Source organism: Copidosoma floridanum, unplaced genomic scaffold (genome assembly GCF_036245765.1).
Source record: "Copidosoma floridanum isolate Cflo_tuat_1 unplaced genomic scaffold, Cflo_Japanese_pri ptg000030l, whole genome shotgun sequence".
Lineage (NCBI taxonomy): Eukaryota > Metazoa > Arthropoda > Insecta > Hymenoptera > Encyrtidae > Copidosoma > Copidosoma floridanum.
Window position 1 is genome coordinate 4,388,675 of NW_028321907.1, and position 22,416 is coordinate 4,411,090.

The 22,416-nt window shown below is 36.4% G+C and overlaps 4 protein-coding genes across 11 annotated transcripts; 2 read left to right on the forward strand and 2 right to left on the reverse strand.

The window, feature by feature from the left end:
• Nucleotides 1–63: 63 nt before the first annotated feature.
• On the reverse strand, nt 64–5,889 carry LOC111643092 (putative DNA mismatch repair protein Msh6). 2 transcript variants are annotated; one of them, XM_089596529.1, is made up of 19 exons: nt 5,675–5,889; nt 5,278–5,571; nt 4,577–4,798; nt 4,388–4,488; nt 4,071–4,322; nt 3,864–3,998; nt 3,656–3,791; nt 3,182–3,582; nt 3,029–3,116; nt 2,773–2,957; nt 2,588–2,685; nt 2,356–2,511; nt 2,126–2,283; nt 1,933–2,021; nt 1,348–1,857; nt 1,087–1,266; nt 832–1,009; nt 599–750; nt 64–518 (listed from the first exon to the last, which is right to left on the reverse strand). In XM_089596529.1, exons 2-19 carry the CDS (start codon nt 5,447–5,449, stop codon nt 249–251), a joined length of 3,483 nt encoding a protein of 1,160 aa, XP_089452655.1. In that variant the 5' UTR covers nt 5,450–5,571; nt 5,675–5,889; the 3' UTR covers nt 64–248. The 2 variants fall into 2 exon arrangements, with proteins under 2 accessions (XP_089452655.1, XP_089452654.1); XM_089596528.1 differs by lacking the exon at nt 5,675–5,889 and having other exon boundaries at nt 5,278–5,643.
• Nucleotides 5,890–10,194: 4,305 nt separating this feature from the next.
• Sec15 (exocyst complex component Sec15) lies at nt 10,195–14,740 on the forward strand. 3 transcript variants are annotated; one of them, XM_089597020.1, is made up of 13 exons: nt 10,195–10,333; nt 10,408–10,507; nt 11,199–11,368; nt 11,436–11,718; nt 11,811–11,913; nt 11,984–12,229; nt 12,297–12,464; nt 12,523–12,594; nt 12,667–13,172; nt 13,253–13,487; nt 13,553–13,694; nt 13,770–13,956; nt 14,028–14,740. In XM_089597020.1, exons 2-13 carry the CDS (start codon nt 10,440–10,442, stop codon nt 14,146–14,148), a joined length of 2,301 nt encoding a protein of 766 aa, XP_089453146.1. In that variant the 5' UTR covers nt 10,195–10,333; nt 10,408–10,439; the 3' UTR covers nt 14,149–14,740. The 3 variants fall into 3 exon arrangements, with proteins under 3 accessions (XP_089453146.1, XP_089453145.1, XP_089453144.1); XM_089597019.1 differs by having other exon boundaries at nt 10,195–10,507; XM_089597018.1 differs by lacking the exons at nt 10,195–10,333; nt 10,408–10,507 and adding an exon at nt 10,717–10,921.
• On the reverse strand, nt 14,580–18,681 carry eIF4B (eukaryotic translation initiation factor 4B). Of its 2 annotated transcripts, none has more exons than XM_014354081.2 (11): nt 18,575–18,681; nt 17,615–17,731; nt 17,355–17,533; nt 17,170–17,277; nt 16,245–16,896; nt 15,928–16,147; nt 15,692–15,743; nt 15,524–15,581; nt 15,274–15,454; nt 15,132–15,207; nt 14,580–15,052 (listed from the first exon to the last, which is right to left on the reverse strand). In XM_014354081.2, the coding sequence occupies exons 1-11, from the start codon at nt 18,579–18,581 to the stop codon at nt 14,987–14,989; spliced, it is 1,716 nt and encodes a 571-aa protein (XP_014209567.2). In that variant the 5' UTR covers nt 18,582–18,681; the 3' UTR covers nt 14,580–14,986. The 2 variants fall into 2 exon arrangements, with proteins under 2 accessions (XP_014209567.2, XP_023246004.2); XM_023390236.2 differs by having other exon boundaries at nt 17,355–17,517; nt 17,611–17,731.
• Nucleotides 18,682–19,663: 982 nt separating this feature from the next.
• Mtl (Rac family small GTPase Mtl) lies at nt 19,664–22,195 on the forward strand. 4 transcript variants are annotated; one of them, XM_023390212.2, is made up of 4 exons: nt 19,664–19,730; nt 20,739–20,868; nt 21,263–21,599; nt 21,669–22,195. In XM_023390212.2, exons 2-4 carry the CDS (start codon nt 20,753–20,755, stop codon nt 21,801–21,803), a joined length of 588 nt encoding a protein of 195 aa, XP_023245980.1. In that variant the 5' UTR covers nt 19,664–19,730; nt 20,739–20,752; the 3' UTR covers nt 21,804–22,195. The 4 variants fall into 4 exon arrangements, with proteins under 4 accessions (XP_023245980.1, XP_089453148.1, XP_089453150.1 ...); XM_089597022.1 differs by lacking the exon at nt 19,664–19,730 and adding an exon at nt 19,748–19,830; XM_089597024.1 differs by lacking the exon at nt 19,664–19,730 and adding an exon at nt 19,941–19,991.
• Nucleotides 22,196–22,416: the final 221 nt, after the last annotated feature.

Genomic DNA, 22,416 nt, shown 5'->3' on the forward strand with positions numbered 1-22,416 from the left:
GAAAAATCCATACATACCTAAAATATACATCGAACACTGTAAAATAAACAATACAAAACAATATTTATTTCAACATTGAAGTTTTATTAATAAGTAACTTCATATTCATATGGTTATTTTTGTAAGTAGAACATTAAGTAGGAACCAATAAATTCAAGAATTCATTCATGAGTACAAAAATATAAATCCAAATAGTACTAGACTATAGAACTACAAAATAGAACGAAACGAACGGTAACAAATAATTTTTAAAGAGTCGTTAAACTCTTAAGTATGCTTTTCATAGACAAGCCGTCGTTGATTTTACAAAGAGTAGTAAAGGCATGTCGAAGATTTACTTCGTTTTCTAGTTTAGTTGCTATTTCCTGGGCTCGCTTAGTTATGTGTGCAGGTATGCCAGCCAGTCTAGCAGCATTGAAGCCATAGGATTTGGGGCAAGCACCCTGGCTCAGCTTGTATAAGAAAGTCACGTTTTGTTCCGTTACTTCACTTTCGTCCTCATTTTCTACCATGCAAGCCTAAAAACAATAAAACCCCATCGTAAATTATATGATTAAAAATATCAATACCACCTTCAAACCATTCCAAAAATAATGACCATGTGAGCGGAAGAAACGTTGCTATTGTCTTTGAAGTCCTCAACAAGAGAATGATAGTGAGTTGAGAAAAGTGTCCTGCACTTTTTCTTTGTAAGAGCATCGACCACTGAAGCAGCAATAGCCGTTCCATCGTAAGTGGATGTGCCTCTGCCTGATATTTACAAAAAATGTAATTTAAATAAATGTTCGTGAAATAAGATGATGAATGAGTATACATGGAATGTCTATTTACCCAATTCATCCAAAAGAACGAGCGAGTGAGTTGTTGCATGTTGTAGAATAGCTGCAGTTTCACTCAACTCAACCAGGAATGTACTTTGACCAGCCATAATATCGTCGTTTGCTCCAAGACGGGTAAATATGCGATCGACGAGTGTTAATTTACAAGCGCTTGCAGGCACGTGGCATCCCTGATTAAAATTCAATGATCCATTAGAATAAGAATTAAAATAATCCTTGATAAATACAGTTTACAAGTGATCATTACAATTTGTGCCATCACTGTGATGAGTCCAACTTGTCGCATAAGCGTAGATTTACCACCCATGTTAGGACCTGTTAAGAGTATTAATGGAGCAGTTTCTTCGGTAGCTATACAAGTATCGTTAGGGATGAAGTTGTCGGACGATATACACGGGTGTTTTCCATCTCTTATTTCAATCATTATCTAAAATAATATCAATTAATAATTGTAGCTTAAGCCAAAACAATGCGTTAATGCAAATTTTTTAAAAATACGACACAGTACCTCATTACCATCCGTGTCATCGTAAACGGTCGGAATGCAAACATCGCAGGTTCGGGCATATTCGCTCAACGAGATCAAACAGTCAAGAACAGCTATGTTATAAGCAGCATTGCTCCACTGCTCATATTCTTCACTGAACTTGGCAAAAATCTTTCGATTGCTATCTTTTAAGACCTTGTCCTTTTGTTCTTCAGCAGCAATTTGTCTGACAAGAAACTCTCTAGATTCTGCCGTGTAGTACCTTTTAAATCCTTTTCTCGAACCCTGCAGTTCATAGCCATTCCCAACTTTTTTTATCTGGCTTTCTGGAACTTCTATTTGGAATCGTTTTTTGTCGCCTCCACAGTATTTAATTTGGACACCAAAATATTTCTTCTGCTTATCCAAGTAAGCTTCAGATTCCTTTTTTATCTCAGCTAGTTCCAGCAATACAGCGTCGTATTCTCGATCGACTCCGCGTTTAGGAATTATGAAGCCCTCTTTTTTGGCTTGTTCGTGGTTGAAAGCGTTCTAACAGTAAATAGTTTTATAATGAGTAATAACGATGCATCAAATTTATTTAGTAAGAAAAATACTCTAGCTTACTTTAAAGTGATTCACAGTTTCATTTAGATCAGGGAAGTCACCTTCAGGTTCTAGCCTGGTACACTTGCTGATTAATGGATTATCGAATACTGAAACATTAAAAGAAAGAATTATAAAAATCTATAGGTTTGTTTACAGAGACATTGATAGCTGTGACTCTTGAGGCATTGAAACTTATGTTTTACTTAATTACCTGAAAATTTTTTGATTATAGCTAAGATTTCTTCAAAACTGTTTAGTACCGTTATAAAATCATTTATTTTTCTCTTTGAGTAAAGATTGGCATCAAATAATATAGCACGACTATCAGGATGATTCTGTAATTTGGCTGCATTTCCATGAGCGTGAATTCTGAAAATAAAATAAAAATTGGCAATACTTTTTTCCATATCATAGAACCAGACCACTTTCGAATATACTTACTTGCTCAATAATCGATCTATATCTGGCAAGGTGCTTAATTTACTCCGGACTTCTGCAACAATGTCTGGATTATCCAACAGCTGAGTTATAGCTTCTTGTCGTTCAATAATGACACTCTTGCGACAAGATGGCCTGCAGATCCATTCCCGTATTAATCTAAAGAAAATCTCATATGAATTATGGTTTTATCTTACAACACGGTCATTTTTTTAAGGTATACTTTTTCAGTTACCTCTTTCCAAAAGCTGTGCAGCATTTATCCAGAACTTCAATTAGAGATCCGTCACTTCCAAGGATTCGCAAATTATTAATTGTAATAGCATCCAAGACCTATTAAAGTGCAGATCAAAACTCATATGACATAATTTACATTCTTAGATTGAATGCAGATTTTCAAAGTAATTTTTTGCAAATTACCATGTTATGAGCAAACTGAGTTGTATCTTTGATACCCGTAAAATCGGGTGGACTGTACATTCTAAAACGACTTAACGAAAGTAACTGATGGTCCAACAGATATTCTTTGAGTAAATACACACAACCGCCCAAAGCATTAATTGCAAGCTCCTTGTCTTCTGATGCCGTCAGTCCTAAACTATCGGCTGTAAGAATATGGAGACACTATATGATCTTGTGAAGCAGAGCTGAGAACAAAAAGTAGATGTCAATTTACCTTGATGTAAGAAAGGTTGTAAGCCTTTTGGCCAAGCAAATTCGGAATCATCCCCTTCTTTTTTAAAATAATTATCTTCGTGAAGGGTCTGAAAATAACAAAGTATTACGCCCGCACATATTATTTGCCTAAAAAAATGTAAGCAGTTTATACCTTTAAGACTTTAGTGGAAGACCAGAATTGTACTTCCTTTTGAAGTGCTTCTTTCATCACGTTGGGCAAAAAGTTGTTTATTATCTTCAGTGTAGTAGGCGATAAGTTGCTTCGCTCATAAACAATGTGAGCAGGTGGATGGTGAGCAATCAAAGTTAATAGTCTCGAGTTGCATCGATCATCTTGAAATTGACCGAGATGAAATTCACCAATGGAGGTGTCGATGAAACAAACTCCATAAGAAGGTAAGCCAGTAGTTTGTTTTTCGACAATAGACAGCAAATAACTTGACGTGGGTGCTGCTGCCTCAGTGTCTTGAGCAGTGTAGATTTTCGTTCCTCTTGTGCTGATCTGGCAGATCTCACGGTTAACGACTTTATCAAATTTAGTTGATTTTTTCACTAAAAATAACATACATCTTTTATGTAGAGAAAATATTGATATGAAAGATAGTTGATAGTATTGGGCAATTACTTCGAGCGCATCGTTTAGCTGCCATTTCTGGAGTTTCCGTCTGTTCGATCCTTGCTACCTTGTAGCCTCTTTCAACAAGACTTGCTGCGCAACGGCCATAAGCTATTTCTGGAAAACCTGAGTGAGCAAACTCTCCCTATAAACGATTTAAAAAATAAATAAAAAAACAAAAGTTTGCTGTTTAAGAATAATTTAGTTGTCCACGAACCCTCATGAAAGATAAATTAATTTCGTTTACTCCAGTAACAGCATCCATATGATACAACTCATAAAATTTCCCTACTTTAAAAAACAGTACACAGTCATAGTGAGCAGATTTTAAAATCCACCACTGACGCATAGCCTGTGGAAGATAAAATAAAATTAAATGAATAAAAAACTTATCATTGGAAAAATTCGATGATAAATCACCTACAGGAGTTTTTTGATCTAAAAAGTCTTGGGGAACATAAAGAGTCCTTGGATCATAATCAGGGTGTTCAGGCGAACGCTTTTTGGCATCCCTAATTTTATCTGGCTGCAAGAATTCGTATTTCAAATGTGGCCAGGATTGGGTATCCGAGGCTTTTGAGGCTGTTGGTTCAATGCCACGTAGTGGAATGTCACTTTTTATGGATTTTTGTGCATCGCTTTTAGCGGCAGTGCCATTATTAACTTTTCTCTTTTTCTAGAATATGAACAAAGATTTACCTACAACTTCTAACTTCAAGTATACAATTGGAACTGTAATACCTTGGGAGTCTCATCATCAGAGTCTTTTTCGCTAGCTGGTTCGCTTTCACTCACAGCTTCAGACAACGACCCTTCATCTGATTCCTGGGACACATCAGTATCTGCATTGAAAACAAAATTCTTTTTTATACAGAATAATAATGAAATAACAATTTATAAATGCTAAGAATCCATAGAAACGATAATGACCAGGCTTGTACTCATCTCCAGAATCAACTTCAGCATCGCTATCTTCATCTGGAAGAATGATTCTCCTTCTCTTGTTGGGCTTTGGTGTGGCTTCTTTTTTCTCACCACCGTCTTCATCTTTATCCAGCTCTTCTTCTAGTGGTCTTTTTTTGTTCTCTTTCTCGTTTTTCTCCTTCTTTTCATTATTTCCGACATTTTCTTTGCCTTTTTTCTTCTGCTTATCTGAGCACACAAATAATTATTTAGTCAAGTTAAGAATTCATTGAATGTTTAGTATCCAATACCCGATCGAGTTATGGATTTATTTTCATTAATAAAATAGCAAAAAAAATGTCGACAGTGGAGAATCGTGTCTGCACAAGCACATGGCATGCTGCTTTAGCTCCATTCAAACAATATTTTCAACAACCTAAGTGTTGTCATCAACATAAAACAATAGTACGATCAAATGAGTACACTCTTTTAAGAATGTCAGTACGAAAATTCATCATAAACAGCAAAAAAATCGCTACGGGAAACATGACGCCAAGAAATCCATTGTTCGTGAGCATTGGACCATGAAAATATAGATGTATATGTACACACACACACACAATGAAACACAACGTAGAAAATGCATGACGAAAGTGATAAAATCATCAACAAACATCGTTTAAATGTAGTTGCCATGCTAAAAAATAGCAACTAAAGTCTTTGCTCACCTTTGTCCTTTTGATCTCGTTTGGGTGTTTCGGACTTAGTTGTTTTCGTCTTCTTGGACGGGGTCTTGTTTTGAGCCAACTTGGCCGCCGGTGACAGAGTCGAGGCTCGTGAAGACGCTTCACTGGATTTCGGCGACTTGAAATACGATGTGATCGTGTTTATCCTCGGCATTTTGGAGCTGTCGAGGCGGGCTTACTCTTAGTTCACTATCAAAATTAGACAAACACGTGACGTCCTTCCTGTACGAATTTTCTTGGGGAAATGGCTGCGCCGGGTATATTGTTTTGTTGGGTCTACACATGGGCAGTAAGTATATGGTATTATGGTAAGATTGGTGGTAAAGATTGGGTATATGGGTATACTTTTCAAAGGGCGCGTGTTTTTTGTGCTGTATACCTATTTATAGTATTTATAGATTTGGCGCGCGCGCGAATGTTTCTTGCGCACGCATCGTCGGCCATAATCTCGCGCGGATCGGACAAGATTTCAAATCTTTCTGCGGGCTCTCTTTCATGCACATTTCACGTTGTTGCTTTATAAAGTTATACGTAGGAGTGATGGCAACTTCTATGGTGGTAACGCCGCATGGTCGGGCGACGCTATCGTCAACCTGTACTTACTAACTGTTGGCGGGTTCCGCACGTCAACAAACTTCGATATTTTTTACTGTTTTCACTCCTATGGTCCTATGCCATCTGATATTTCGGAGTTTGTTGACATGCGGAACCCACCGACAGTTTAGTACAAGTTGACGCTAGCGCCGCCCGACCATGCGGCGTTACCACGACCTACGTAACTTAACTGCTGGCAGCATTTGCGGAATACACCCATAGTCCGCAGGCTAAGTATACGTCCTTAACCGCCTTTTTCACTAACGTTTAGAATAATGATTGAGACAATCAATGATTGTATCATGAGGTTTTGTATAAAGTTCAATTTATACAAATAAGTTGGTAAATATAGGCACACATGATTAATATTTAAACATTTTAAGCTGTATAAATATATAACATAGATTCCAAATATGCATTATTACCGCTGGAATATGCTAACAAAACCAAATATCCGTCTTTCTCACCCAGCAAAATAATAGGTATCTGTATAATCCTGTATCAATTTATTGCACACATGCGAAATGTTCAATGACAGTAAACAATGACATAATTTCAAACTTTACTTTTAACTCTTCATTTCACACGTAATTTTACAATGCAATTGATAAATTATTATTCATACAAAAGTATTAATATTCTTATAGGAGGTCGATTTTCAGGCAAAAGATTATTTGTAAACTTGCCGTAAACAGCACAGCCAATGTCAACTTTTTATTTTCTATCTACACAACTAGTTGCGGCTGGTTTTAGCGTTTCAGATTTCTAAACTAAAAAGTGGCCCTAAAATTCTGAAGGAAAGCTTTAGATATTTAAGGCCCTAGAGCCATGTTGTCAATTATAAACCAGCCGCAACTTATTTGACAGATACAAAATGAAAATTCAACATTTTTTGTGCTGTTTGCGGCAAGTTTACAATTTATCTATTACTCGAAAGTATAAATATATAGGAGGTCAATATTCGTATAAAACATACACTGCAAACTTGCCGCAAGTAGCACAAACATCGTTAATTATTTATTTTGTATCTATTTCAAGAGTTGCGGCTGGTTTATAAGTGACTAAATGGCTCTAGGGCTAAGCTGCCTAAAGCTCTCCTTCAGAATTTCAGAAGCAATTTTTGGCCAAAAAAATCACGACCGCTAGATGGCGCTGATCCTAATGATTATAACTACTTATAGTAGAGCCATTTAATCAATTATAAACCAGCCGCAACTAATTTTGTAGATACAAAATAAATAGTTAAAGATAATTGTGCTACTTGCGGCAAGTTTGCAGTGTATGTTTTATACGAATATCAACCTCATATATATTTATACTTTTGGGTAATAGATGAATTGTAAACTTGACGCAAACAGTGCAAACAACGTTAACTTTTTATTTTATATTTATGAAATTAGTTGCGGCTGGTTTATAAGTAATTAAATGGCTCTAGGGCTAAGCTGCCTAAAGCTCTCTTTCAGAATTTCAGAAGCAATTTTTGGCCAAAAAAATCACTACCGCTAGATGGCGCTGATCCAAATGATTATTACTACTTGTAGTAGAGCCATTTGATCAATTATAAACCAGCCGCAACTAATTTTGTAAATACAAAATGAAAAGTAAACATTGTTTGTGCCGTTTGCGGCAAGTTTACAATGCATTTTTTACACGAATATTGACTTCCTATATATTTATACTTTCGGGTAAAAGATAAATTGTAAACTTGCCGCCAATAGTGCGAACAATGTTCACTTTTCATTTTGTATTAATCAAATTAGTTGCGGCTGGTTTATAAATAATTAAATGGCTCTAGTATAAGTATAGTAATAATCATTTGGATCAGCGCCATCTAGCGGTAGTGATTTTTTTGGCCAAAAATTGCTTCTGAAATTCTGGTGGAGAGCTTTAGGCAGCTTAGCCCTAGAGCCGTTTAATCACTTATAAACCAGCCGCAACTATTGAAATAGATACAAAATAAATAATTAACAATGTTTGTGCTGTTTGCGGCAAGTTTACAATTTATCTATTACCGTAAAGTGTAAATATAAGGGAGGTCGATATTGGTGTAAAACATACACTGCAAACTTGCCGCAAGTAGATCAAACATCGTTAATTATTTATTTTGTATCTGTATCAAAAGTTGCGGCTGGTTTATAAGTGATTAAACGGCTCCAGGGCTAAGCTGCCTAAAGCTTTCCATCAGAATTTCAGAAGCAATTTTTGGCCAAAAAAATCACTACCGCTAGATGGCGCTGATCCAAATGATTATTACTACTTGTAGTAGAGCCATTTGATCAATTATAAACCAGCCGCAACTGATTTTGTAAATACAAAATGAAAAGTAAACATTGTTTGTGCTGTTTGCGGCAAGTTTACAATTTATCTTTCACCCGAAAGTATAAATATATAGGAAGTCAATATTCGTGTAAAAAATGCATTGTAAACTTGCCGCAAACAGCACAAACAATGTTTACTTTTTATTTTGTATTTACAAAATCAGTTGCGGCTGGTTTATAATTGATCAAATGGCTCTACTACAAGTAGTAATAATCATTTGGATCAGCGCCATCTAGCGGTAGTGATTTTTTTGGCCAAAAATTGCTTCTGAAATTCTGAAAGAGAGCTTTAGGCAGCTTAGCCCTAGAGCCATTTAATTACTTATAAACCAGCCGCAACTAATTTCATAAATACAAAATAAAAAGTTAACGTTGTTTGCACTGTTTGCGTCAAGTTTACAATTCATCTATTACCCAAAAGTATAAATATATATGAGGTTGATATTCGTATAAAACATACACTGCAAACTTGCCGCAAGTAGCACAATTATCTTTAACTATTTATTTTGTATCTACAAAATTAGTTGCGGCTGGTTTATAATTGATTAAATGGCTCTACTATAAGTAGTTATAATCATTAGGATCAGCGCCATCTAGCGGTCGTGATTTTTTTGGCCAAAAATTGCTTCTGAAATTCTGAAGGAGAGCTTTAGGCAGCTTAGCCCTAGAGCCATTTAATCACTTATAAACCAGCCGCAACTCTTGAAATAGATACAAAATAAATAATTAACGATGTTTGTGCTACTTGCGGCAAGTTTGCAGTGTATGTTTTATACGAATATTGACCTCCTATATATTTATACTTTCGAGTAATAGATAAATTGTAAACTTGCCGCAAACAGCACAGAAAATGTTGAATTTTCATTTTGTATCTGTCAAATAAGTTGCGGCTGGTTTATAATTGACAACATGGCTCTAGGGCCTAAAATATCTAAAGCTTTCCTTCAGAATTTTGAGGCCACTTTTTAGTTTAGAAATCTGAAACGCTAAAACCAGCCGCAACTAGTTGTGTAGATAGAAAATAAAAAGTTGACATTGGCTGTGCTGTTTACGGCAAGTTTACAAATAATCTTTTGCCTGAAAATCGACCTCCTATAAGAATACTAATACTTTTGTATGAATAATAATTTATCAATTGCATTGTAAAATTACGTGTGAAATGAAGAGTTAAAAGTAAAGTTTGAAATTATGTCATTGTTTACTGTCATTGAACATTTCGCATGTGTGCAATAAATTGATACAGGATTATACAGATACCTATTATTTTGCTGGGTGAGAAAGACGGATATTTGGTTTTGTTAGCATATTCCAGCGGTAATAATGCATATTTGGAATCTATGTTATATATTTATACAGCTTAAAATGTTTAAATATTAATCATGTGTGCCTATATTTACCAACTTATTTGTATAAATTGAACTTTATACAAAACCTCATGATACAATCATTGATTGTCTCAATCATTATTCTAAACGTTAGTGAAAAAGGCGGTTAAGGACGTATACTTAGCCTGCGGACTATGGGTGTATTCCGCAAATGCTGCCAGCAGTTAAGTTACGTAGGTCGTGGTAACGCCGCATGGTCGGGTAGCGCTAGCGTCAACCTGTACTAACTGTCGGTGGGTTCCGCATGTCAACAAACTCCGAAATATCAGATGGCATGGGAGCGAAAACAGTAAAAAATATCAAAGTTTGTTGACATGCGGAACCCACCGACAGTTAGTAAGTACAGGTTGACGCTAGCGCCGCCCGACCATGCGGCGTTACCACGACCTACGTATCTTAACTGCTGGCAGCATTTGCGGAATACACCCTGTACTAGTAAGTACAGCTACAGGTTGACGCTAGCGCCGCCGGACCATACGGCGTTACCACAACCACGACCCACGACCTACGTGTATACTAACTTAACTGCTGGCGCAAGTTGCAACCCTACTAATTTCTGCTGATTCTGCTGCTGCTCCTGTCTCCTGTCACTGTCAGGCTCAGGCCGTCAGGCGCTCAGTATATATTATTAAGATATATGTATAGATATGTGAAATACACCATACATACATATAGCAAATGTTCATTATTACGTGTCGGCGTCGCGGGTCGCGGGGTGTTGTATTCACACCAGTATTTTAAGTAGTTAAAATTTTAATCGAGTTTTTAATATACTTACAAGTTTTAGTTTTAACGATACTGTCAAAATCTACCAGTACAGACATATATCATTTCATCACCCTTTAAAATGCAGCAGCTGGACCTTCTCATCCAGGAGATCGAAAGTATCGACGACTACCTAGGCCCGACCTTCAGGTGAGCGTATCAAAAATAATAGCATCAAACGTTAAATTTCAACCCTCGGCCCAGATAGGGTGCAAGTACAGGTGCTTTCTGTTGTACATTTGAAAATTCGCACGAACTCTGAACGGCGCAGGATCTAATGTAAGGGCTGAAATCTCCCTTTTGGCATATGCGCACTAGCGGGGGATAATTTCCAACCCCTACTACCCCTAGCAAGTAATATCAAGACTCGTGAAAATGTTGAAAATTTTGTGTTCTTTAATTTTTTTTTATTATTACAAATAATACGTTGCATTGAGAGAAAAGAATGGGGACCATGTCGGTCGACGATTTGCAAAATGCCCTGCTTTCCACTGCTCCAAAAATGGAGCACCTGCTCAAGGAAATTGAGTCCTCAGATATGAATAATATGGGCCTAGTTATCAGGTACATCCTTTCATTCGGATATTTGTTTACCCAATTTTTAGCCGACTTGTGCAGGTTTAACTACATTTTACTGGATGCTCCAGTCAGTAAAGTCTAGGCAATACTTGTCATACTTTAGTTCTAAATCATAAAGTGTTTTGAAAGCAAAGTTGTTTTGGCAATTGCAACAACTGCAATACAGTTGCTTGTATAAATAGTCGCAATATTTAATTCATTGATTAGGTAATATATAAGCACAGCCTTTGGATTATCTAGTAACAGTTTGGTCTAATTTTAGAGCAATTTATGATGGAAATGAACACCAAAAGTTTATGGAAAAGTTGGATGAGAGAGTCAAGAGCCATGACAAAGAGATTGAAAGGATGTGCAATCTTCATTACCAAGGGTTCATTGATTCTATTCGGGAATTAATTCAAGTTCGATCTCAAGCTCAAGAGCTTAAGGCAAGTTTATGAGAAAATCAAATCTGTGAATTGCTTTTTTTAATTATTTAAATTTGAATGCTTATAGGCAGAAATTTTAGATTTAGATGAAAAGATAGATGCAACCATTAGCAAAGTGATTGAAAAGAAGGAAGAGCTAGTGAAAGCTAGAAAAGTAGAAAATAATATGGCTGCAGCTGTTGATAGCCTAACAATGTGTCTTCCAGTTTTATCTGCCTATGCAAAATTACAAAAACAGTTAAAGGATAAGAGATATTATCCCGCTCTCAAGACCTTGGAGCTTCTTGAAAAACAAGACTTGCCAAAAGTAAAAAATTATAGATTTTCAGCTCAAATTACCCAAAAAATTCCTTTGTAAGTTATTCCTTTGTATGCTGTGTTTACATGTACTTGTAGTTTTATTATTCGTTTATTGATGAACAAAATTTTGTTGACAAAAATTGTAGATTGAGGGAAAATATAAAGGATGCATCAATGACAGATTTACGGGACTTTTTGGAAAATATCAGGAAATATTCTCCAAAAATAGGAGAAGTAGCCATGAGACACGTAAGACATTTATTCTTTAAAAAAAAGCGGTTATATCCGTTCGTTAATTTAAAATTATGTAAACTTACAGACAGCTGAGCAATTGGAAAGAGAAGCTGAAATAACGGGTAGAAAAAAGAATGTAAAAAAGATGCAAAGAACTGTGTCAGCGAGTGAAGAGGAAGAGCTCAGTGCTCAAGATCTCATGGATTTCAGTCCTGTTTATCGATGTATGCACATTTACACTGTTCTTGAAGAAGTAGAAACTTTTAAGGCTTATTACAGGCAGCAAAGACAACAACAAGCGAGGCTTGTTTTACAGCCACCAATAAATATGGTAAATATAATTAACTTTTAATCATATTGATAATTAAACCTGAAATTAAATTTTTGTCAAATTTAAGCATGAAAGCTTAGCTGAGTACCAATCCTACATTCACAGTGTTGTTGGCTTCTTTGTTGTTGAAGATCATATTTTAAATACGGGTAACGGTCTAACTACTCGCTCATATTTAGAAGAACTTTGGTCAATGGCTCTTTCAAAAATTGTTAATGCTTTGAGAACCCATTCTGTAAGTAATGAGCAAAAATTTATACTTTTTTTCACTCACAATTATTTTTTTACTTTAGGCTTACTGTACGGATGCTACTCTGATATTGAAAATAAAAAATTTGATAATGTTGTTTAATACTACTCTTAGGGTACGTAAAGATATTCTTTTTTATACCTCCCTCATTTAGTCCGCTAAAACATCATTTCTCTACTATGTTTAGAATTACGGATATTCAGTGGGTCAATTATTTGAATTACTCCAAGAGATCCGAGTTCACTACAATGAAGTGCTGATGCAGCATTGGGTTCAAATATTTCGTGATATATTAGATGAAGATAATTTCTTACCGATTCAGGTAAATACTCAAGAGGAGTATGACAAAATTCTCACCTCTTTTCCATATCAAGATGAAGAGCTACAAAAAGCAGAATTTCCGAAAAAATTTCCATTTTCGCCCATGGTGCCGAAGGTGTATCATCAAGTAAAGGAATTTATTTACGCGTGCTTAAAATTTTCGGAAGACTTGAATCTTTCAAAAACAGAAATCGATGAAATGATTTGCAAATCAACAAATTTGCTGCTGACACGAACTTTTAGCGGCTGCTTATCGTCTTTGTTCCGCAAGCCATCATTAGCGCTTTTGCAAGTAATCCAAATTATTATAAATACTGGGTACCTCGAAAAATCTACCAAGTATTTAGAGGAATTTGTCTGCAATATTACAGGGTTAGTGGAATTATTTTATATTCTAATTCATCAAAATGATACAAAATTGGAAACTATCGCGTTAATCTCAATGATTTTAGAACCCCTCACGAAGGTCAATTGACTACAGGTAATTTAAAAACGGCAATGTTTAAAGTAGCAAAGGATGACGCTGAGAAGCAAATATGCGAAAAATTGAAGCAGAAACTTGACGAGTTTCTTGAGCTTGAAAATTACGATTGGAATCTAGCCGAGCCGCAAGGTCATGCTTCGGGCTTTATTACCGATCTTATTACTTTTTTGCAAAGCACATTTACATGTTTTACAAATCTACCAGTCAGTATTCATTTAAAAAATTATTTAACAGTAAAATGACAAATTGTAATAAATGAAATTTACAGGAAGAAGTTGCACAGGTAGCTTGCAAATCAGCTTGTTCTCATATCGCGAAATCTGTTTTGGCTATTTTAATAAGTGAAGATATTAAACAAATTTCAATGGGTGCTCTTCAACAAGTTAATTTAGATACGATACAATGCGAACGTATGTATGATTACGAAGTCATTGAACGTTTTTAATGAATTATTACACTAATTTGGCTATCTAATCTTTGTTTAGAATTTGCCGCTTCCGAGCCCATTGTAGGGCTACCAGAGGGGTCATTATTACAAGAGTTTGCGCAATTAAGACAGTTACTCGATTTGTTCATGAGTTGGGACTGGCCTACTTATTTTCATGACTACATAAACGAGTCTAGCAAATATAATTTAGTAACGCCGCAAATGGCTGTTATTTTGCTTGAAAAGTAAGTAATTAATGAGAAGTAGCCAATACATTGTTTTTTTTTTCAATCTAAAACTTAATTTTACTTTTCAGGCTAAGAGAATCAGATAAGAAAACAGTATTTTCCGTGTTAAAAAAGAGTGAAAGGGATAAAAAAAAGTTGCTAGAAACTGTGTTAAAACAGTTGAGGCAGCTGGCACAACACACTCAATAGTGAAACTTTTTTAAGACGAAAAAACTGTAAATATGTATAATAGAAAGTGAACGGTGTTATTAATTTATTGCCGATAAATTGTTTGAGATTGATTACTTACTGCATAATCATATTTTATCAACAGTTATTGCGTAAACAGTGCCTTAACGCGTTTTGATACTATTTGTTTGTATATTACACAAATGAGAGGAAAAATTATTTTATTTTTAAGCTTTTTTTAAGTATATTTATCATTTCAAAGTTTTTTTTGTTATATAATAATGGTATTAATTTACATGTTTATTACGTGTCATATATTGTACAATATTTGAAAAGAAAACTGTACATTGGACAATGTATCGTCATACAGTAGCAAGCCCCTCGCTGCTACAGATTTTTAACACCCTAGTATCAAAATTAGATTAATAAACAATTACTCACGCTATAAAGAGTTTTTTCCTCGTATCATTCGTTGACTTTAATTTGTTTTTAATATACATTTAATAAATCTTATTGTGACATAATTTCAGTCCAAAGTACAAATGTTATATCTGCATTGGCTTCATTTTGCATGTATTTCGACAAAACAGATATAATTATAATTATAATAGTAATCGCGTTAAGAATAATAAAATAATTATACTAATCAAATACAAATCATTAACAGTTATTCTGGAGATCCAAGAATGAACAATTCCTAGATATCGCTAGAATTGCATCGGACAATTATTTTTTTATTCCAAGTGTATGTAAAAGTTAATTTCTATAGTATGCGCTCATTTGATATTTTCTTGTTCAATTTTGTTCAACAGTCACGACAAATTTTGACGTATTTGACCATGAGCGATGAGCAATTTGCTTAATCTTGATTATCCGGATCAATGTCATCTGGCAGCATCGAATATTTGTTGGAAGCTACGATATTCTGTAACAGTACATGCAATATTCAGTTATACTATTGAAAAGTTTCAATACAAATATGATCAACAAAACCTTATACTAACCGGTACAACGTCTTCCTTAACCTTTGGCATTCTGCTAATAATTTCTTCATCAGTAAGTTCAACTCTCTTTTTATCTCTGAAAAGAAGAATTATAAATGTAAGTGTTCATCGCCAAAAATTATTGTTTTTGATTAAAATGTACTTTTCTGCTCCGTCCGGTGGGGATCGGTTATCGAATTGTTTTGAGGGCCCTCGAGGTAGTACTGGCCCACCACGACTAGAAGACGACCCTCGTGAATCGCTTCTTGGCTTACTGGATTCTCTCGATTTCTGGGCATCTCTTAAGTCCCTATAATCTCGATGATCACGTTGATCATTCCCATCTGCATTGATATTAAGAAAACTATAGAACCGAATAACAGAGTTATGAGTAAGCAAATAATTTTACATACCAGGACGTGATCTCCAAGTTGGTCGACTTGGTCTATCTTGTTCCAAACGACCACCCTCCTTTAATGAAAAAAGTATATATGCGATGTAATCAATACAATTTTTTGAAAATAAAAGCAAGCATTACACTTTATACTGAAAATTAGAAAAAGCTTTTATAAAATGTTTACCCCGTTGCGACGACCCCATGCTCCGTCTCTAGGCGGACGTTTTTCTTTGACTCTGTCAAATAAAATAATATTTCAATGTAAGTATACACCCTTATTTCTTTATTAAAATATAGGTCATTAACAAATATGTATGCATGAAGAGTTTATAGTTATATATTTTTTCAATTGAACTAAGCATTATTTTGTTGCCGTGAAACTTGATATTAAATCTAGTAACATAAATAATAAAAACATACTCTGTCTCAGCCAACTTGGCAAGGCGCTCCTCAATTTCACGCTCCTTGGCTGCAGTATCCACAGGCCTGGCAGCACCAAAAATGTTTGCCGAGGATTTGGGTGGAGGAGCATCTGAACTATTCTTTTCATCAGATTGATGAGATATAGCAACAGTTTCAAGTGGCTTAGAACGTGGCTTCAGCTCTAACTTGGGTCTAGTTGCAGGAGCTGGTGGCCCTTCTACTTATTCAGGAAATTAAAAGAGTTTAGGTTTAAATATATTATTTCTTGTAGAGGAAAAAAAAAATATATATATATGTATATATATATATATTACCGTCGTTACCAAGAGGCTCTCTTGGTTGGCTTGCTTGGTTTCTAACGCTGCTCCAGCGATCCTTTTCTCTCTCCCTGTCTGTATCATCATTGAAGTGACGTCTCATTCCATAACCTCCACTTCTCTCGCCATCCCTTTCTCTACTACCGTCCCTACCATCTCTGAAATCGCGGCCATCTCTACCATCTCTACCATCTCTACCATCTCTAGCATCTCTAGCATCTCTGAAATCTCTGCCATCTCTGTTATCTCTACCATCACGCATCCCTCTTGAACCTGTACGATCAGAGAACCTGCTACCCATGCCACGATCTCGGTCATCATCGGGGCCAGGTCTGCTGTCTCGCGCGTCTCTGAAGGACGGCTTCGATCTCTCAGGAAAATCTCTGGGGCCTTCGCGCCAGTTGGACTTGGTGTCTTCAAAACCACTGTCTTTATCGTCTCGGCGCTCATAGTTTCGACTTCTATAGCCACCTCGATCTCCATCGCGATCGTCATCACGCGGTCCATCGTTAACTCTATCCGTACGCCAGTTGCCTGAGGTGCGCTCTGGGCTGTACTCCCGTCGTTGATCACCCATTCGACCCATTCGGCCACCTCTTCGATCGTCATTGTTGGACACTTCGATTCTGATGCGTCGGCCTTTCAAATTCTAAAGCATAAACAAATCTTTAAGATTTACGTATGGTAGAAGGATTTTCGTTAAAATGTATCTTTTTTTACGGGAGTTCGGAATACATCGTGTCTTAATAGCCAGCAAAGCAAATAGTAGTTATAGCATGGTAAAAATCAATCATTGGATAATGTTGGTGAATTATGCACATTAGAACTATTGTTGTGCATCGATTACGAACGTTATTCAATCAACTTTGAAAGTAAACTAAGGTTTGAGCAACATAGAAATCGTAATTAAGTAGTGACTCACTGTATCAACTATGCTCAGGGCATCCTTCAAGCTCTGTCTATCTGCAAACTCAACGTAACCATAACCTTTGAATTTGTTCCCATCTCTAGGAAGACGTAAACCGGACACCTGTTGGAGTATTTTAACAATTACGTTAATCATATAAAATGACAAACCATACTTTTCATGAATTAACTCCAACAAACCGTCATTTCTGCAAAGAATTCGTGCAAATCTTCCTCATCAACATCATAAGGAAGATTGGATATGTAAGCCACATAAGGAGGATTTGTTGGAATACTTTCATCATTGACAGTTGCATCGCGAGCTGCTCTTGGTGCAGTTGGCAATACAACAGATTCTTTAGGTCTTGACATGTAAGGATCTATGAAAACAAATAAGCATTCAAATAAAAAACAGTAGCCAATGTATCTAGTTATTGCAAAAATCACGCAATTTCACATACAATCATCCTCTTGATCGTCTGCCCAATTAATTTTGGCAGGAATAGACACAGATGGAGTATTTTCCAAAAAATCTTGAAGTGGGACAGTGATTCCCTTAGTCTTCTTTCCTTTTTTACCTGAAATTAAATAATTATAAGGATACGTTAGTTAATCATCTGTAATGGCTCATCAGTAAACTGAGCTATTGTAATAAATTAATAACCAAACGAAGAAAAATGACGAGTATGGCTTTGGGAAATAAAGGAGTGAGTCAGACATGTGTGTTACAAGATATAGGTACCTATGTGTAAGAGGACTTGCTGCCTATTGTTTTTTACTCCCGTTTGAAAAACTTTCTCAAAATGCCAGAATGCACGTTTCAGGGTCACCACAGGCTTACGAGAATGAGCGAAAAATCTGGTGACGTTTATTTTCCAATCAAGTGAAAGGATGTACTACGTTAACGGCCTTACAACCCTCAAAGATACTTCTACTGTATAAGACCTACAATGTAAACGTTGAACTGAATGTTTAAGCAAAACTAAGGTATATAAGGTATATAGACTCTGAACAGTTGCTCCGTTTGCCTTTAACAAGAAAATTCGCGTTAAACCCAAATGGAAAATTTCCTAGGTAATGTCTTAAAAAATGTATGTCGTATGAAATTAGTGTTACAAATTAACTATTCCCAGTAATTCGAAAGAGACATCCAAACAAACAAATAAACCGTTCGATCGTTGCTACAGCTCACGACTCCTAAGTGGTTTGGCAGCTAAGCATGCCAATCATGCCATTACCTACGTTGTAGGTGTGTATTCGTCCATATAGGTATAGTAGTAGGGTATCGCTCTAAAAGTGACACGCGCCCAGCACGTTTAGTTTGGTTATGTCCATCGGGTGGGATCAAACCTTGGGCGAAATGGACGAGCACAAGGTTTCTGGACGCGACCCAGCTTTCGTACTAGACAAAGGATACTTACTTGACATTTTGGTCGTCCAGTTGGAGACTCGTAGAGACAATGAACTATTCAACGGTCTGAATCACAATCAAGGTGTGGAGCTCAAGCCGAGCCCCAGCTTGTAAAAGATCGAGCCACGCGCCAGCGCCAGCAGCGCGGTAGCGGCCGATTATCGAATTACCTATCCCTTCAACCTCCCCCTTCTCCTATCTACGTGGGACGGGGGTAGTAGGGGAAGTTTTGCAGGTCGCGCGGAGTCTCTCGAGGGGGTGGCAACACTTGCGATGGAGAGCAGCTTTCTGTTCGTATTCGAACTTACTAGGTCAAAAACAAAAAAAAAAAAAAGAAAAAAAAAAGGCAATATCTCATTGACACCGTATACATATGGTTAATTGATTTAAATACCAGCCAATGTCGTTGAAGCGGTGCCATCATCATAATGTAAGATATGTGAACAATAATTGAAGACGGCAAATTTAATGTGGGTACTTGGTTTTTGCCGAGTCGTGAATTTCGAGCGATCAAGTCATTACTGGATGAAACTTTGCGAATTACTTTCCATTGAAAAATATTCGTCTTGCAGTTAATTGCAAACGTTTTTTTTCTCGATTTCCCATCTATTTCCAACACAAAGATTTTTTGAGATAGATTCGAGAGAACAATAGCTGTGTCCCTCTCGCACCAATGGCCCAAAAGAATCAGCTGACGAGTTTTGGAGTTACAATGATGCTTGTCCCCCTACACGTATTTACCCTACTGTTCCGCACGCGAGGGTGGGTGCGTGCATTGCATGCGAAGGGCCGAGCCGAGGGGTGAGTTTCTTTTGGGTGTGTATTAATGAGGAGGCGAAAAAAGCCCCCCGACGACCTACGTCGCCGCCCCACACGTATATTTATATATGTGGTTTTTTTTTACACTTGGTAGTTGGGTGCGTGTGGTGTATTTATATAAACACATGAAACGAAAAACGTGGGTTCACAATAACCTTTTTTTTCGTTTCGCCTCTCCTGAAATAGCATACGTAAGTTAAAAAAAAAAAAAAGGGAAGGACAAAATTAAGCAGAACGGAAACTATAAGTATACGAAAGGAGAGAAAACAACCTTTGGCCGCGCGCGCGAGAGTGCACACACGACGAGAGCACATTTCTGTGCAGTACGCGCACGGCTTTCTTTACGGGTAAGTCGTCGGTGTTATTATCTGCCGGGCTCTCTTTAAGAATTTCGGAGCCCTTCGCCCTTCTATCGTCATTTCGAGAAGTACTTGTCCATACTACGAGGTGCCAATTTTTTTTTTTTTTTTCTTTACGAAAGGGTGCGGGATATAGTACCCTTTTAGCGTGAGGAATTTGTATTACGCGAAGGAGAGAGCGTTGTTTTGGTTTCGGAGTTCTGAATCGGTACTTGGAATCCTCGGACTAGTAGAGTTCTAAATAACGAGGTGTGAGAGATATGTTCATAGATTAAGATGTGGATAGAGTGTGTGAAGTTTAGTTTTAGTGGCCCTGGGCCCTTCTGCGGAACTCATACTTAAGACATAAATGATATGTGACAAAAGTCAAAAGTCAAATTCTATCTACACACTTATTGCCTGCATTTAAAGTTTTTCTTATTTCTTTTCCTTTAAACTGTTAGAATTGTTATTAAATTAACTCTTCTTTCATCATCTACTTCTTTTAAGGTGTGGGTGGGTTGGGTTACTTAAGAAAAGAATCCATAAATGGCTTTGTAAAATACGAATGATGATTTGTTACTTCCTTTTTTTGTGGAGGGGATAAGCACGGTGGCTGCAGTGCACAGCAGAATAACATATATATACAGACAGCGAATGTGTGGGTTAATGCTCTCTCTCTCTCTCTTTTTTATTGAGCAATCTTTTTTTTTTTTTTACAGTTGCTGTTGCTCATTTGTCTCTTATATGTACATATAAGTGTATAAAGAGACTGTAGGTATAGTAGGTACTTTTTGTTGTCTCCAATGACTCCGATTGTTTTAACTGTAAATATCGAGTGTATCTATACTTACGTGCGATTGAGTTCACTGCACTGCTCTGTCTACTGTGCATCATTAATGTGACGTGCTAATAAAATCCGTACAATGACGACTGTTGCATAAGATTGATCATCATTTTACGCAAAAGTACATTACTGGGCAATAAGTAGTCACACAAACTATCTTGGGATTTCAGAGAGAGAAAACATCATGAGTTCAGGCAGACCGATCAAGTGCGTCGTTGTAGGAGATGGTACAGTGGGAAAAACTTGTATGCTGATTTCCTACACAACAGATAGTTTTCCTGGCGAATACGTGCCGACAGTGTAAGTCCAAATCCTCCTATAGACTCATACAGTTTTTGAACTGTGACAAATTTGCTATCTTTGTTATATTGAGAACATGGTACTTAATTCGTGAAGAATCTATAAATAGTTTGAGGAGAGTGAGTCATTTAAAGTACTCACAGGAAGCAATTAATTTCATACAAGCTTTTTACTTCACTATCTTCCTGTTTCGTTTTATAAATAAACTCTTGGATATAATCATAAATTTATCTCTTTGATTTTTCAATGCAATTGATTTGTTTATTTTGAAATTTAAGAAATACATGTCACAAACTAACCTTTTTAGAATGAAAAGATTACATGTAACTTTTCTTCAAGTTCATGAAAATTCTGATTTACCAAATAATTTGAATTTAAATATTTCTACTTTCAGCTTTGACAATTATTCTGCACCAATGGTAGTTGATAGTATCCCAGTGAGCTTAGGATTGTGGGATACTGCTGGCCAAGAAGACTACGATAGACTGAGACCGCTGTCTTATCCACAAACAGATGTGTTTCTTATATGTTTCTCAGTGACAAGTCCATCGTCATTTGAAAATGTCACAAGCAAGTGGTACCCAGAAATAAAACACCATTGTCCAGATGCACCAATGATACTTGTTGGCACGAAAATTGACTTGAGAGACGATCGTGAAACATTGACTGCATTAGCTGAACAGGGACTCAGTGCTATTAAACGCGAACAAGGCCAAAAATTAGCTAACAAGGTAACAATTAGATTTGATCATTAATTATTTTGAGCATGTTTCACACCATTTTTTATTCACCCGTTTCAGATTCGAGCTGTAAAGTACATGGAATGTTCTGCCTTGACGCAACGTGGCTTGAAACAAGTGTTTGATGAAGCAGTTCGTGCTGTTTTGCGACCTGAACCCCAGAAACGCCGACAACGAAGGTGCAGCTTGTTATAAACTTTGTTAAGAAAATGTTGAACAGGCAAGATCAAAGTTATATTTAAAAAAAGAGACTGTATATATACGTCTGATACCGCGTACGCGAGACGGTTCGTGAGAGTTCCTAGCCACCAATCTCCCACATTTATGTGACCGGGAATTCTTGTATCAATACTTACATAGGGATAGTTTATTTATTAACAATGGAAGTGATCGAGCAAAGCTCGCAAGGGAGTCATTTCTGATGGTATTGTATCTTTCGCGTACGCTACGATCATTTTCGCGTACCAAAATTCGCGTACGCGACTATAGGCGTATACACAAGCTCTTAAAAAAGCATTTGTATTTTTAAGTTAGATAAAAAAAAAAGGGCACAAACTTGATTAGCTAATAAAGTTTCATTGACGCGTTACTTTACAGTTTAATCATAACTGTTTTCATTAGTTTTGATTTTCCTATTTTTTATTATAAAGTCTTAATAGCGGTACTAAAACTTTAAAATTTTTGTGTAAATTAAAAAAAAAAAATTTTTTTAAATCCTTTTTTTATTATTTTTTTAAAACCCTGTGTGTGCAGTGTCCGAGTCTAGCATCGTGCTTTGTATTGAAGTTACTGTACTTTACATACGAGT